The sequence below is a fragment of the Pelophylax lessonae genome, assembly GCF_965119305.1.
Source record: "Pelophylax lessonae genome assembly, chromosome: 6".
NCBI classification, from domain to species: domain Eukaryota; kingdom Metazoa; phylum Chordata; class Amphibia; order Anura; family Ranidae; genus Pelophylax; species Pelophylax lessonae.
The window spans coordinates 12,093,163-12,110,791 of record NC_138773.1 but is presented as its reverse complement, the minus strand read 5'-3'; the positions used below and the strand labels follow the sequence as shown (position 1 = coordinate 12,110,791).

The 17,629-nt window shown below is 40.6% G+C and overlaps 1 protein-coding gene across 3 annotated transcripts in view; it reads left to right on the top strand.

Annotated features, from left to right (window-relative positions):
* Window positions 1–17,629, top strand: part of LOC309557876 (uncharacterized protein) — a 129,155-nt gene that overhangs the window by 25,488 nt on the left and 86,038 nt on the right. The window contains exon 1 of one of the 3 annotated variants that reach the window (XM_082260683.1): window positions 17,154–17,548. The exons of the other annotated variants lie outside the window; for them this stretch is intronic. Coding sequence (XP_082116809.1) covers window positions 17,224–17,548 — 325 coding nt within the window. The 5' untranslated portion in view covers window positions 17,154–17,223. Of the gene's footprint in view, window positions 1–17,153; window positions 17,549–17,629 lie in introns of those variants that run through there. 3 annotated transcript variants of the gene reach the window in all.

Genomic DNA, 17,629 nt, shown 5'->3' with positions numbered 1-17,629 from the left:
CACATTTTTTTATATGAAATTCCCCAAAAAATGTAAAAATCAAAAATTTTTAACATTTTTTGCCAATTTGTTTTCTGCTACATATGTTTGGTAAAAAAAAAAAATCACAATAAGAGTATTTTGATTGGTTTGCACAAAATTTATTGGGTTTACTAACTAAGGGAAAGATTTTTGTCATTTTTTTTTTTTAACGAGTAATGGCGGCGATCTGCGATTGTTTTTGCGGTACTGCGACATTGTGGCGGACAGATCGGACCCTTGACTGACATTTTTGACACTTTTGGGGGTACCAGTGACATTACTACAGTAATCAGTGCTATACATATGCACTGTTACTGTAAAAATAACACTGGCAGGGAAGGGGTTAACTTTATTGGGGAAGGAGGGGTTAAGCATGTCCCTAGGGGCGTGTTTCTAACTGTGATTGGACATGGCTACTGCTGTAAGAACAGAGATCAACGGTCCTACATAGTATGTGTGTGATCTCCATCTTTACACAGGGGAGAATGACAGGCGGCTTTGTTTACATCAGCCGCCTGCCTTTCTCCCTTCACGGCATTCGATCGCGAGTGACCGGCGGACATCGAGTCCGCCGGTCACACGCATTGACTTGATAGGGAACAAGCCAGGGCGGGCGCGCGCCTCCGCGGGCGTGCGCTTGCCCCGCTATTGGCTCACAAGCCAGTGACAGGCTAGTGACGTACCGGTACGTCACTTTGCCTGGCCGGGGCTGACCGCCGCAGTATATGTACGGCAACCGGTTAAGCAACGTTATTCAGCCTTTAGCAGCGTCAGATGTTTCTATAGCTTGACCCTGCAGCTCCAGAACGCACTGGTCCTGTTTTTTTTTTTTTTTTGCAGCTATTAAATGCCTATGCCACTTGGAGCTCCTAAAAGCTCTATGTGTGCATGAGGCCATAGAATAACATGGATGGGCGTTCTGCAGATGCAAAAAAAAACCTCTGACGCTGCTAACAGCAGCTGAAAAAATGCCCTGTGTGCATGGGGGCTTACAATAGCATATACATTTGTAACCCTTCTTCATTCTAAATGTATTTTTTGTGCCCCCAATGGAGAGATTTCCCCTAACTTCCTCTCCTCACAGGAAAATAAGGGAATCTCCCCAACAAGTCGCAGAGGGCCTTATACACCCGAGAGAGTTTTTTTTTTCAATATGTGTAAAAATTTTATTTTCCATTTATTGCCTTTGCAGGGAGATGGTACTTACATTCAATCCTAAGGAGAGATTTACCCCTAAGAACATTGGACCAGAAGTGAAAATAAAATATCACTATATTATAAGAACATTTGACCAGAAGAGAAAATAAAATATACTACATTCTAAGAACATAGATCAAAAGAGAAAATAAATTATCACTATATTCTAAGAACATTTGACCAGAAGAGAAAATAAAATATCACAATATTCTAAGAACATTCGACCAAAAGAGAAAATACCATATCACTATATTCTAAGAACATTTGACCAGAAGAGAAAATAAAATATCACAATATTCTAAGAACATTTGAAAAGAAGAAAAAATTAAGAATCACTATATTCTCAGAACTTTCAACCAGAAGAGAAAATAACATATCACTACATTCTAAGAACATTCGACCAGAAGAGAAATAAAATATCACTATATTCTAAGGACATTGGACCAGAAGAGAAAATAAAATATCACAATATTCTAAGAACATTTGACCAGAAGAGAAAATAAAATATCACTATATTCTAAGAACATTCGAACAAAAGAGAAAATACCATATCACTATATTCTAAGAACATTCGACCAGAAGAGAAAATAAAAAAATCACTATATGCTAAGAACATTCGACCAGAAGAGAAAATAAAATATCACTATATTCTAAAAACATTCACCAGAAGAGAAAATAAAATATCACTATATTCTAAGGACATTCGACCAGAAGAGAAACTAATATATCACTATATTCTAAGAACATTCCACGAAAAGACAAAATACCATATCACTATATTCTAAGAACATTCGAGCAGAAGAGAAAAAAAAAATATCCCTATATTCTAAGAACATTTGATCAGAAGAGAAAATAAAATATCACTATATTCTAAGAACATTCGACCAGAAAAGAAAATAAAATATCACTACATTCTAAGGACATTCAACCAGAAGAGAAAATAAAATATCACTATATTCTAAGGACATTCGACCAGAAGAGAAAATAAAATATCACTACATTCTAAGAACATTCGACCGGAAGAGAAAATACCATATCACTATATTCTAAGAACATTTGACCAGAAGAGAAAATAAAAATATCTCTATATTCTAAGAACATTTGACCAGAAGAGAAAATAAAATATCACTATATTCTAAGAACATTCGACCAGAAAATAAAATAAAATATCACTATATTATAAGAACATTTCACCAGAAGAGCAAATAAAATATCATTATATTCTAGAAACATTTGACCAGAAGAGAAAATAAAATATACTACATTCTAAGAACATAGATCAAAAGAGAAAAAAAAGTATCACTATATTCTGAAAACATTGGACCAGAAGAGAAAATAAAATATCACTATATTCTAAGGACATTCGACCAGAAGAGAAAATAAAATATCACTACATTCTAAGAACATTCGACCGGAAGAGAAAATACCATATCACTATATTCTAAGAACATTTTACCAGAAGAGAAAATAAAAATATCTCTATATTCTAAGAACATTTGACCAGAAGAGAAAATAAAATATCACTATATCCCAAGAACCTTTGAAAAGAAGAAAAAATTAAGAATCACTATATTCTAAGAACATTCGACCAGAAGAGAAAATACCATATTACTAAATTCTAAGAACATTTGACCAGAAGAGAAAATACCATATCACTATATTCTGAGAACATTCGACCAGAAGAGAAAATACCATATCACTATATTCTAAGAACATTCGACCGGAAGAGAAAATAACATATCACTATATTCTAAGAACATTCAATAGGAAGAGAAAATAACATATCACTATATTCTAAGAACATTTGACCGGAAGAGAAAATAAAATATCACTATATTCTGAGAACATTTGAAAAGAAGAAAAAATTAAGAATCACTATTAAAAGAACATTAAAAGAACATTCCACCAGAAGAGAAAATTACATATCACTACATTCTAAGAACATTCGACCAGAATATAAAATAAAATATCACCATATTCTAAGAACATTCGACCAGAAGAGAAAATAAAATATCACTATATTCTAAGAACATTTGAAAAGAAGAAAAAAATAAGAATCACTATATTAAAAGAACATTCAACCAGAAGAGAAAATAACACATCACTACATTCTAAAAACATTCAACCAGAAAAGAAAATAGAAAATCACTATATTCTAAGAACATTTGACCAGAAGAAGAGGAGATTCACTCACGTCCGACAAAATCAACTACTGCAGAGAGTGAACTGATATACAAAACTGATACAAAACGAATAATCTGCCCTAAATACATTCAATAACAAATGTGACTGCTGCTAGCACAGGCTTATAGACCCAAACCACAGCAATACATAGACAGAGTGCTGCGCTAGTCAAAAGAAATATAAACACATCAAACCATCAAACCTTACAGTTAAAAAACAAATCACACACAGTGACATAAATGAAAATTGTCTGAAAATGATATACCACACGTGTAAAAATAACTGATTTGTCCAAAATACAAACAAAAATTGGTAAAGGTGAATGAGTGCAAAAAGTTCAAAAAGAATGTAAAAAAATTCTGATGGTCAAAAAGTGAAAAATAAATAGTAAATTGTCCCTTACATGTCTTTATGGACTTCTTTCCTCTCGCCTGTCTTTATGGACTTCTTTCCTCTCGCATGTCTTTATGGACTTCTTTCCTCTCTCATGTCTTTATGGACTTCTTTCCTCTCTCATGTCTTTATGGACTTCTTTCCTCTCTCATGTCTTTATGGACTTCTTTCCTCTCTCATGTCTTTATGGACTTCTTTCCGTCTCGCCTGTCTTTATGGACTTCTTTCCTCTCTCATGTCTTTATGGACTTCTTTCTCTTAATTTTTTAACTTTTGATATTCACTTTTGGGACAATTTACTATAAAGAACGTAAAAAAATTCTGATGGTCAAAAAGTGAAAAATAAATAGTAAATTGTCCCTTACATGTCTTTATGGACTTCTTTCCTCTCGCATGTCTTTATGGACTTCTTTCCTCTGACATGTCTTTATGAACTTCTTTCCTCTCTCATGTCTATTTGGACTTCTTTCCCTCTTGCCTGTCTTTATGGACTTTTTTCCTTCTTGCCTGTCTTTATGGACTTCTTTCCCTCTCGCATGTCTTTATGGACTTCTTTCCCTCTCGCATGTCTTTATGGACTTCTTTCCCTCTCGCATGTCTTTATGGACTTTTTTCCCCTCTCGCATGTCTTTATGGACTTCTTTCCCTCTCGCCTGTCTTTATGGACTTTTTTCCCCTCTCGCCTGTCTTTATGGACTTCTTTCCCTCCCGCCTGTCTTTATGGACTTTTTTCCCCTCTCGCATGTCTTTATGGACTTCTTTCCCTCTCGCTTGTCTTTATGGACTTCTTTCCCTCTCGCCTGTCTTTATGGACTTCTTTCCCTCTCGCCTGTCTTTATGGACTTCTTTCCCACTCGCCTGTCTTTATGGACTTCTTTCCCTCTCGCATGTCTTTATGGACTTCTTTCTTTCTCGCATGTCTATATGGACTTCTTTCTCTCTCGCATGTCCATATGGACTTCTTTCCTCTCACATGTCTTTATGGACTTCTTTCCCTCTCGCCTGTCTTTATGGACTTCTTTCCCTCTCATATGTCTTTATGGACTTCTTTCCCTCTCGCCTGTCTTTATGAACTTCTTTCCCTCACGCATGTCTATATGGACTTCTTTCCCTCTCGCATGTCTTTATGGACTTCTTTCCCTCTCGCATGTCTTTATGGACTTCTTTCTTTCTCGCATGTCTATATGGACTTCTTTCCTCTCACATGTCTTTATGGACTTCTTTCCCTCTCGCATGTCTTTATGGACTTCTTTCCCTCTCGCATGTCTATATGGACTTCCTTCTCTCTCGCATGTCCATATGGACTTCTTTCCCCTCACATGTCTTTATGGACTTCTTTCCCTCTCACATGTCTTTATGGACTTCTTTCCCTCTCACATGTCTTTATGGACTTCTTTCCCTCTCGCGTGTCTATATGGACTTCTTTCCCTCTCGCCTGTCTTTATGGACTTCTTTCCCTCTCGCATGTCTATATGGACTTCTTTCCCCTCACATGTCTATATGGACTTCTTTCTCTCTTGCATGTCTATATGGACTTCTTTCCCTCCCGCCTGTCTTTATGGACTTCTTTCCCTCTCGCATGTCTATATGGACTTCTTTCCCTCTCACATGTCTTTATGGACTTCTTTCCCTCTCGCCTGTCTTTATGGACTTCTTTCCCTCTCGCCTGTCTATATGGACTTCTTTCCCTCTCACATGTCTTTATGGACTTCTTTCCCTCCCGCCTGTCTTTATGGACTTCTTTCCCTCTCGCATGTCTATATGGACTTCTTTCCCTCTCACATGTCTTTATGGACTTCTTTCCCTCTCGCCTGTCTTTATGGACTTCTTTCCCTCTCGCATGTCCATATGGACTTCTTTCCTCTCACATGTCTTTATGGACTTCTTTCCCTCTCACATGTCTTTATGGACTTCTTTCCCTCTCCCATGTCTTTATGGACTTCTTTCCCTCCCGCCTGTCTTTATGGACTTCTTTCCCTCTCGCATGTCTATATGGACTTCTTTCCCTCTCACATGTCTTTATGGACTTCTTTCCCTCTCGCATGTCTTTATGGACTTCTTTCCCTCTCACATGTCTATATGGACTTCTTTCCCTCTCGCATGTCTATATGGACTTCTTTCCCTCTCGCATGTCCATATGGACTTCTTTCCTCTCACATGTCTTTATGGACTTCTTTCCCTCTCACATGTCTTTATGGACTTCTTTCCCTCTCACATGTCTTTATGGACTTCTTTCCCTCTCGCCTGTCTTTATGGACTTCTTTCCCTCTCACATGTCTTTATGGACTTCTTTCCTCTCACATGTCTATATGGACTTCTTTCCCTCTCACATGTCTTTATGGACTTCTTTCCCTCTGACATGTCTTTATGGACTTCTTTCCCTCTCACATGTCTTTATGGACTTCTTTCCCTCTCGCATGTCTATATGGACTTCTTTCCTCTCACATGTCTTTATGGACTTCTTTCCCTCTCGCGTGTCTTTATGAACTTCTTTCCCTCTCGCGTGTCTATATGGATTTCTTTCCCTCCTGCATGTCTTTATGGACTTCTTTCTTTCTCGCATGTCCATATGGACTTCTTTCCTCTCACATGTCTTTATGGACTTCTTTCCTCTCACATGTCTTTATGGACTTCTTTCCCTCTCACATGTCTATATGGATTTCATTCCCTCCTGCATGTCTTTATGGACTTCTTTCTCTCTCGCATGTCTATATGGACTTCTTTCCCTCTCATGTCTTTATGGACTTCTTTCCTCTCCCATGTCTATATGGACTTCTTTCCCTCTCACATGTCTTTATGGACTTCTTTCCTCTCTCATGTCTTTATGGACTTCTTTCCTCTCCCATGTCTATATGGACTTCTTTCCCTCTCACCTGTCCTTATGGACTTCTTTCCCTCTCGCATGTCCTTATGGACTTCTTTCCCTCTCACATGTCTTTATGGACTTCTTTCCTCTCTCATGTCTTTATGGACTTCTTTCCCTCTCACATGTCTTTATGGACTTCTTTCCCTCTCGCATGTCTATATGGACTTCTTTCCCTCTCACCTGTCCTTATGGACTTCTTTCCCTCTCGCATGTCTTTATGGACTTCTTTCCTCTCTCATGTCTTTATGGACTTCTTTCCCTCTCACATGTCTTTATGGACTTCTTTCCCTCTCGCATGTCTTTATGGACTTCTTTCCTCTCTCATGTCCTTATGGACTTCTTTCCCTCTCACATGTCTTTATGGACTTCTTTCCTCTCTCATGTCTTTATGGACTTCTTTCCTCTCACATGTCTTTATGGACTTCTTTCCTCTCTCATGTCTTTATGGAATTCCTTCTTTTAATTTTTTAACTTTTGATATTCACTTTTGGGACAATTTACAATTTTTTTTTTCACTTTTTCAACATCAGAATTTTTGTGTGATTTGTTTTTCAACTGTAAGGTTTTATACAGAACTAATTACAATGTTGCAAAGACGGATCTCGGTTGTTTGAAAAGCTTACTGGACTGAAACCCTTCACAAATGAGTAACATCAGTAAAATGTAAAGGGTAACTCCACTTTCATGGTGAAAAAAAGCAGCAAACAAAGAAAAAAACAATACAGCGTATACAATTGTGACACAAATCATATTGTAATTGAATGATATTAAACATGACCTTTCCTTTTCAATCTGCAGCTGTTGTAATTTTCTGAAAATGCAATGCAATATGGCAGCCTGGAGGTGTTCTGTACACAGAATGTACACTGACCACACCCCCAGAAACATCATTTCCTGCTTGTGTGATTGGCTCACCAATTCTCCCAGAAGTCTGCACTAAGATACAAGTCAGATTTCTGGCATCCCCTGCAACAAAAATGTCATTTTTGGTGAGATCCTCCCAATAGGAACACGTCTAAAGGGATGCAGGCCCAGCAGATTTCCTCATTATAGTCCTGCAGCTGCCACAGCTGATAGATAATTATGAATCCACTCCCATTAGACCCACTCAGCACAGAGGCACAAACAATGATTTCTTCAGAATAATAAAAGGTAGGAATCTGCAACAAAGTTTGTTATAATCCTTGTAATGTACAGAGATCACCCAGAGGGTATGCTTTAAATATAATTTGGTATTAAACCCAAAATCAAACCTTTATTATATTGCAGCTTACCAATCCTTAGATGTGATGGCTGCATTTGTTTTCTTTTTGTTTAATTAATATTCACCAGGTGATATTACGTCTGTTGGTTTTTTTTTTGTTTTGTTTTTGTTTGTTTTTTTTCAGACAAGTTTGTCCTGCAGATGTATCAGTTAAGAGTGTTGAGACAAACCATTTCCCGCTGACAGGGGTGCTTATGATCAGCTTTTGTTTATGCAAAACCTTTATCCCATCACGGAAAAAAAAATAAAAAAATGTTTGCTGTAATTGAATAAAGTTTGAGCCGGAGTTTGGCTTAAACTTGTTATTGTATTTAAATCTGCTAGTCCATCTAACACTCCCCTCCCCCCAGACTGACAATGTTGCTGTCCAAAGGTGCCCCCTGTGCTCCTTCATACAGAGTGGGGGGCGCTCTAATACAGGAGGTTACTGGTCAGATCAGGGGGTGAAAACAGAGGGGGGAAAAAAAAAAGAACACTAATTCAGCCACCACGTCTAAGGATTGGTGCTCTGCAATATATTACATTTTTATTTTTTGGTTTAGTACCACTTTAAACTTGATCTATTGGTCTCTGTTTACAAGCAGCAAAGAGAAACTGGACAGCTCCACCTGCTGGTTGGATTGAAGAATAGAATATATTAAGATTAAATATGTCTTTTGTTCTTGTTCTTATTTTATTCTTATTTCTTACTCTTATTTTAATAATCTTAGAAAAATTATATTCTAAACATAATACATAAATAACGTATAAAAAAAAAAAACCTCTATACATTTATTTTATCCAATTATCTAAATCGTGTGTGTTTTCTTTTTTCAGAACCAAATAAAACAAATATTAACACCAACAACAGACTCTTCAATGGTTACATGAGCTGTAGAATATATTCATATATTAACCGCTTTTAGACCGGAAGGATTTGCCCCCTTAATGACCAGGCCATTTTTTTGCGATACGGCACTGCGTTACTTGGACTGACAATTGCGCGGTCATGCAACGCCGTACCCAAATAAAATTGATGTCCTTTTTTTACCACAAATAGAGCTTTCTTTTGGTGGTATTTGATCACCTCATCTGTTCTTATTTTTTGCTCCATAAACCAAAAAAAAGTGCAACAATTTTGAAAAAAAAAAAAAAAACAATATTGTTCACTTTCTGCTATAAACCATTCCCCGCCAAAAAAAATTAAAAATAAAATGTTTTCATCATTTTAGGCCAATTTGTATTTTGCTATATATTTTTGGTAAAAAAAAAAAATCCCACTAAGTGAATATAAATTGATTGGTTTGCGCAAAAGTTATCACATCTACAAACTAAGGGAAAGATTTATTTCATTTTTATATATTTTTTTTTTTTTTTGTTACTAGTAATGGCGGCGTTCAGCAATTTTTTTTTTTTTCCAAAATATCTTTATTGTTTTTTCATGAAATAAAACAATACAAACAAGCAAGTAAAAGGGACATCAGACATGTACAATGATAAAAGGGACATCAGACATGTACAATGGTAAAAGGGACATCAAATGCGATCAGCAATTTTTAGTGGGACTGCGACATTGCGGTGTACAGATCGGACCCCTAACTGACATTTTTGAAACTTTTGGGGGGACCAGTGACCTTACTACAGTAATCAGTGCTAAAAATATGCACTGTCACTGTAAAAATAATACTGGCAGGAACACCAGGGGTGATCAAAGGGTTAAGTGTGAGCCTAGGGGGTGCTTTCTAACTGTGAGGGGTGGGCTTGTGGAATCAACACAGAGACCTGTGTTCCTAAATAGAAAAATAGAAGGATCACAGGCGCTCTGTTTTCATTCCAGAGAGAAGAACGGTCAGCTGTGTTTACAACCTGGGAGAGCTGGAGCTGCTGATGTTTGAGGAGGACTTAGATTTTGTGGGGATAACTGAGACTTGGTTTGACAGCTCCCATGACTGGATGGCGACCATTCAGGGGTATTCCCTTTATCGCAGAGATAGAGAAGGTAAAAAAGGGGGAGGGGTATGTCTGTATATTAAGAACAGCATACAGGTAAATATGAGGGATGATATTAATAATGGAGCTATGGATGAGGCAGAATCCCTATGGGTAGAGCTTCAAAGGGATGGCACGGTGGGGAAGGTAATATTGGGCGTATGCTATAGACCCCCCAACCAGAGGGAGGAGGGTGAGGCGGCCCTCCTTTTACAGATAGGATTGGCAGCAAGGATGGGAAATGTCATTATAATGGGGGACTTTAATTATCCAGATATAGACTGGGCAGAAGGAACCGCGCACTCAGCCAAGGCTAGGCAGTTCCTAAATGTTTTGCAGGACAATTTTATGGGTCAGATGGTGAATGCACCGACAAGAAACAATGCGGTACTTGACCTACTGATTACCAACGATACAGACCTGATCACGGATATAGAAATACGGGACAACTTAGGAAACAGTGACCATAGGTCAATAAGTTTCAGTATTAATTACAGTAATAGGAAGCTGAGGGGTAATATAAGGACACTGAATTTCAAAAGAGCCAATTTCCCAAAGCTGCGCTCGCTGCTAGAAAATATCAATTGGGATAGAACCCTGGAAACAAAGAACACGGAGGAAAAATGGGAGTGCTTCAAGAGCATACTAAACAGGGGGATTGGCCAGTGCATTCCAAAGGGAAATAAATTTAAAAGAGCAAAAATAAACCCTGGATGGCTAAACTCCAACATAAAAATGTATATTAGTGCTAAAGAAAAGGCCTTCAAAAAATACAAGACTGAGGGGTCATTGGCAGCATTTAAGCACTACAAAGAGTGTAATAAGAAATGTAAAGACGAAATCAGGGCGGCTAAAATAGAACACGAGAGACATATAGCGGAGGAGAGTAAAAAGAACCCTAAGAAGTTCTTTAAGTATATAAACAGTAAGAAAGTGAGGCCAGAGCACATTGGCCCCGTAAAAGATGATAAGGGAAATATGGCCACTGAGGACAGAGAAAAGGCGGAAGTGTTAAATAATTTCTTCTCTTCAGTCTTCACAAAAGAATCGGGGGGCTACACGAACCCAGCTTGTAAGGCCAATAATACACCTCAGAAAGTGCCGCCATGGTTAACAGAAGATAGACTTAGAGCTAAACTAGAGAAACTTAACATAAATAAATCCCCGGGACCGGATGGCTTGCACCCGAGGGTTCTTAAAGAGCTCAGCCAGGTGATTGCCAGACCATTATTCTTGATCTTTAAGGATAGTTTACAGATGGGTATGGTGCCAGCTGATTGGAAAAAAGCCAACGTGGTACCAATATTTAAGAAGGGGCCGAGATATATCCCGGGTAACTATAGGCCGGTCAGCCTAACATCAGTAGTCTGCAAAATTTTGGAGGGGATGTTAAGGGACCACATACAAGACTTTAGTAATGAAAACGGTATTATAAGTAGTAATCAGCATGGATTCATGAAAAATCGTTCATGCCAAACCAATCTATTAACCTTCTGCGATGAAGTGAGCAGCCACCTAGATAAAGGTAAGCCTGTGGATGTGGTGTATCTGGACTTTGCAAAGGCCTTTGACACCGTTCCCCACAAACGATTACTGTACAAACTAAGGAAGGTAGGTATGGACCATAAGGTGAGTACCTGGATAGAGAACTGGCTCCAGGGGAGAGTACAGAGGGTGGTGATTAATGGGGAGTACTCGGATTGGGCGGGTGTGGAAAGTGGGGTCCCCCAGGGTTCTGTCCTGGGACCAATCCTGTTTAATTTATTCATAAATGATCTAGAGGAGGGGATATCTAGTACAATCTCAGTATTTGCAGATGATACTAAATTAGGCATGCCAATATCTTCTATGCAGGATGTGGAAATCTTGCAAGCAGACCTGAACAAAATAACGGGGTGGGCAACTACATGGCAGATGAGGTTTAATGTTGATAAATGTAAAGTAATGCACCTGGGTGCCAGAAACCAGAAAGCAAGCTACTCACTAGGGGGGGAACTTCTGGGTGAGTCTAGGATGGAAAAGGACTTGGGGGTACTGGTAGACAACAGGCTTGGCAGTGGCATGCAATGCCAAGCCGCCGCAAGCAAAGCCAACAGAATACTGGGATGTATAAAAAAGGGGATTCACTCCAGAAATAAAGAGATTATTCTCCCACTCTACAAGACTCTGGTCCGGCCACATCTGGAGTATGCTGTCCAGTTCTGGGCACCGGTCCTCAGGAAGGATGTGCTGGAACTGGAGAAAGTCCAGAGAAGGGCAACAAAAATGATTAGGGGAATGGAGGACATCAGCTATGAGGAAAGACTACAAGCACTGAACCTTTTCTCTCTGGAGAAGAGACGATTGAGGGGGGATATGATATCAATGTACAAATACTGTACTGGTGACCCGAGCATAAGGAACAAACTATTCAGAGAAAGGAGGTACAATAAGACACGTGGCCACTCACTAAAACTAGAGGAAAGGCGGTTTAACCTTAAAGTGCGTAAGGGGTTCTTCACTGTAAGAGCAGTAAGGATGTGGAATTCTCTTCCACAGGCAGTCGTATCAGCGGGGAGCATCGATAGTTTCAAGAAACTAGTAGATGGACACCTTAAAGACCACAACATACAGGGGTATACAATGTACGATTAAAAGCAAACACACACACGCATTCATAGGTTGAACTGGATGCATAGGTTGAACTGGATGGACTGATGTCTTTTTTCAACCTTACTAACTATGTAACTATGTAACAGCAGACCGTCATTCTATCTCAGTGGGGAGCGATCGCGGGTGCCCGGTGGCACTCACAGCTGCCGGCCCAAGGGATCATGTTTCCCGCTGCCTAATGGGGGGCAAACACACCCCAGGGGTGTACGCGCCTCCAGGAGCGTTCCTATGAACCGCTGTACAGGTACGGCAGTTCACGCAGCCGAGCCAGCCTGCCACAGTATAGCGGGCGGTCGGCAAATAGTTAACTGGCAATTGCGCAGTCGTGCGATGCTGTACTCAATTAAAATTGATGTCCTTTTTTTTTTTTGCGTTATGAACAAAAAAAGAGCGACAACTCTAAAAAAAAAAAAAACAAAAAAAAAAAACCTGTTTTGCTTTTTGCTATAAAACTCATCCAATAAAAAAAAAAAAAATGAAATAATCTAATCAATTTAGGCCAATATGTATTCTGCTACATATTTTTGGTAAAAAAAAAAAAAAAATCCCATTAGGTGTATATTAATTGATTTGCACAAAAGTTATCGTGTCTACAAACTATGGGCTATCTTTATGGAAATTTTATTTTATGGAATCTTATTTATTTATTTTTTAATTTAAATTATATAAATATATTTAACTATTATAATAATTTTTATTTATATATATATATTTCTTTTTTTTCTAGTAATGGCGGTGATCAGCGATTTTTAGACTTCAACATTGTGGCGGACAAATCAGACATCTAACTGACACTTTTGGCACTTTTTGGGGACCAGTTACACTAATACAGTGACCAGTGCAAGAAAAAAAAATGCACTGTCACTGTACTAATGACACTGGCAGGGTAGGAGTTAACATCAGGGCTTTTCAAAGGGTTAAGTGTGCCCCTAGGGGGTGCTTACTAACTGTGGGAGGGGGGGTTTGCACTGATTTGGGAAGACAGAGATCCAGGTTCCTGCTAAATCTCTAAGGAACACAATAGCTCCATCATGTCCCCTTGCAGAATAGCTATCTGCCTTGTTTACATAGGCAGACTGCTGTTCTGCCTCTCTAGGGGATGATCGCAGGTGGCCAGCGGATATTGGGCCGGACCCACTGATTGATATCCCCGCTAGCCAATCACGGCGGGATCGCTCCTTTGGCAGCGCGATCACACCATCTAGTGGCTATTGAACGAAACAAAATACAGGTACATAGTTTCGCGCAATAGAGCCACATTGCCGTAGTACATATATGGCAGCTGATCAGCAAGTGTTTTTTGGAAGATTTCTAAGGCAATCTTTTTTGCTTATGTTTGACACTTTTCATATGATGCTTGGCACTTCAGCTTCAATTGAACCATTTACCACTCGCCCACAGTGCAGAGCGGGTGGTATGGGCAGGATGGATTACGTACGTATACATCATCCAGCCTGTTCTGGGTTAGGGGTGCTCATGTACGCTCCCCCTGCTAACCTGCACTGTCACTGGCTACAGTGGGTTTTGATCAGCAGCAAGGGCGGCCCCTCCATTGGGGGTGCTGGGGCCCCGCCCCCCCCATCCATGCGTCCGGCCCCCTAATCTACATGCAGGGCGCCGGACGCATGAATTCCAAGGGGGTTTTTTTTTTTTCAAGCATGTGATTAGAGCCAGAGGCACTAATAGGCTTCAGAAAAGGGTTGGCTCGGGGAGCAGAACCCACCCAGTTGTATGATAATAGCGAATTAATATTTGCTATTATCACACTGACTCTCCTCCCAGCCAATCAGGAAGCGGGTCGTGAGACCCCTTTCCTGATTGGCTAAAAAGAAACGTGATTTTACTGGCCATTGGCCAGGAACAGGGAGAGGACATATGGCCGAGGAGACTCACAGCTGCGCTCGGGGAAGGAGCAGGTAAGGATGCTGGCTGTCTGGCTGGGCAGCCAGCCATCCGTCCCGGGAGGAGGGAGGGAGGGTGGAGGGAACTGCTGCCAAGGCTAAGGTTGGGACTTAACACCACTCTTCGTCTAACCACAAATGAGCTCTGGCGGGAAACGCAGATGCGCATATTCCACCGGGCATACTTCCCGTTCACCACGGATCCTGACAACTCACAAGGAGCAGTCTGGCCCCATTGCAAACTCTCTCGGCCTACACTGGCTCACCGCTTTTAGGAATGTACAGCTATCTCCACCTTCTGGGACCAAACTCTTGCTTTCGTCTACGGAATTACTCAGGTATCTATACCTAAGGACCCCTTCCTCTTACTCTTTGGCTATTGGGACTCTCAGATCTTTTCCAGGCCTCCGGACGTTAAACCTCTCCATAAAGACTGGACTCTTTTATGCCTCCTGATGGCTAGGAGATGTATTATGCAAAATTGGATCTCCCCTCTGTGTCCTAAAATTTCCCAGCTTAAGCAAGCCTTGTTACTACTTCTGTATAATGAAAGAATTGGTGTGGACCCTGGCAATCTGAAAGCTTTTGCCCGTTTTAAGACCCGCTGGGATACCTTCACCCAATCCGTGATGTCGCCTCAGGAACTGTTGGATCTACATGACCGCCCTACCTACCATACAGGATATTTGTCCAAACTTCAGAGGTCATCCTCGCCTCACTCATCTACTGCAAGAAAGTGACCTTTCTACCCCCCCCCCCCCAATTTGTTCATCCTGCTGCCCAACACCGTTTGGTTTTGTTTAGGTATGAAGTATTAACCTCCTTCATTTTCTCCCCCCCCCCCCCCTTCCCACTTTTATGTTGTTTCTACTCATTTCCAGACTATACTGCTGGTTATCTTTTGAACGTTACTATTCATGCTTTGTTATTTACTATGCAGTTTGCAACCATGATTATTCTGCTTCTTGTAATGGGAAAATTCTCAATAAAATGTATTTAAAAAAAAAACAATGTTACTTTGTATCGCTCTATCTCCTGTCTGATCAATGTTTATAAACAATGTTACTTTGTAACTCTCTATCTCCTGTCTGAGCAATGTTTATAAACAATGTTACTTTGTATCATGATATATCTGAACAATGTATATAAACACTGAGTCAGATGGTCCAGATGGTAAGATGGCAGCTGCTGTAATAGCTTTTGCATTTATACAGAAAGTCCTCGCTGTAATTTAGACAGCTAGAAATGAACAGCAAATGTAAGGGTTTGGGGGCATCCAGATGGCTAAAGGACAGCCCTAGCATAAACTCTGATTTAAAATAAATAACTTAGGCAATCTTTTCTCACAGTGGTCAGTGTCATATTTCAATGCCCATCTTCATTTCCAGGGACTTGCTCTATTGACTCCACCAAGTAGCAGAGCAGAGCTGCTGCAGGAAAAGCAGAATTGGGCCCTAGGCAAGGTCAAAGTTTTGCCCACCTACTCCCTTCCATTGGCATTAATAAGAATTGCAATAAGCACAGAGAATCTGCCCCATTTTCATGGTCTGTAAAGGCATGGCCTCATCAGACACCAACTACGTAGAAGATATCTTCCCTGGTAAAGTTGCAGGTAGGTACAATGCTTTGTCTAGTTGCAGTATTCCCCTGGCTTACTGCAAGTATATTAAGATTGAAGCAGGGGCGTAACTACAGGGTTTGCAGGGGTTGCAATTGCAACCGGCCCCATGCTCCAGGGGGCCTGTGCAGCTCCCCTGTACACCTGGATAGGAGGGGCGGTGGGGACAGCATGTAGAGAAATCACTGTCCTCCTTTTTCCTCCTGAGATTGGTTCCTCTGTATGCTGCCCCCGCCACTCCTTCTATCCAGTTCACTTGTGTTCTGCTGCCTCTGGGCCCCTGTGTGCTCCCCTGGTCCCCCCCCCCACTGGGCTCCCTCCCCTCTCTGGCCAGCTGCTGCAGGGGGTGTGTCACAATAGAGAACCAGGAAGGGGTCAGTAAATTTGTAATTTACCAGCTCCTTCCTTTTCTGAATGGACAGAGTCATAGTCAGTAAAAAAAATCAAATAAAATGATAAAAAATAATAAAATTAAAATACTGACTTCAGTGGGTGAACTTCCAGGATCGCCAAGGTCACACTTGCAACCGAGCCCTGGCATGAGGCCCCAAGATGGCAGGAAGGGGGCCCACTGCAGAACTTGTGAAAGGGTCCCGCTGTGGGACCGTAATAAAGGGCACCACAACGAGAGTAAAGGGCCCCAGGATCAGTGGGAAGAGCCCCAGGCTTAAAGGGAAAGGCCCTGGCCAGGGGTCCGGGGGGGGGGGGCCCTTCATGGTTTCTTGCACTGGGGCCCTGAAGGTTCTAGTTACGCCTCTGGGTTGAAGGTTGGGCCCCCTGGACATCATTAGATCATGGGCTGTTGCTTAGATTGTCTTATGGATGATACAACTTCGATGTGGACCTGCTTCCTCCCAGCAACTTGTGCATTTTCCTCTCCCACATAAATAATAGTAGAGGGCTGTACACTCCTGTCTCTGTAGTCTACTGTTACTTCAGTGTGAATTCACAACTTCAGAAGACTTCAGATTAAAAATGTATTAATTTAACAAATAGAATACATAAAAATAAGGTAAATACACGTTCCCTTTAACACATACAGTATGTGCAAAGTGAAACTATGTGGAAAGGATAAAAGAGAAACTAAGCACTCAGATGCAGTTAATATGAAAGTGAGGGAGACAAGGCAGGCAACACACAAAGCTGTGAAAACTCAGAAATGGATTATGAGGAGCTGAGAAGGAAGATTTTGACCTTCAGCCTGGATGATGGAGATCTGGGCAGTCAGGGATATGAGAGGGTCCTTCTACAGCTGTTTGGCCTTACTGGTCATGGTAAATCCTCCTTCATTAACTCCTGTAAGTATGTCCTGGGTGACGGAGAGACATTTGTAGAATATGCTAAAGCTGGAGAGACACTGCATGGAGGCAGCATGACTACGATAAGAAAAGCCTATAAGCTCACTTCCAATATCACCATCGTGGACAACCGAGGATGTGGTAAGATAGATAACTTTGAACGAGCAGAGGTCTACGCCCAGCTCGGTGAGTAAGAGTGAGCATTATAATACTTCTATTATTACAAATGTAACTATCCTATTTAACTACTAGGAGATCTCAAGCTGT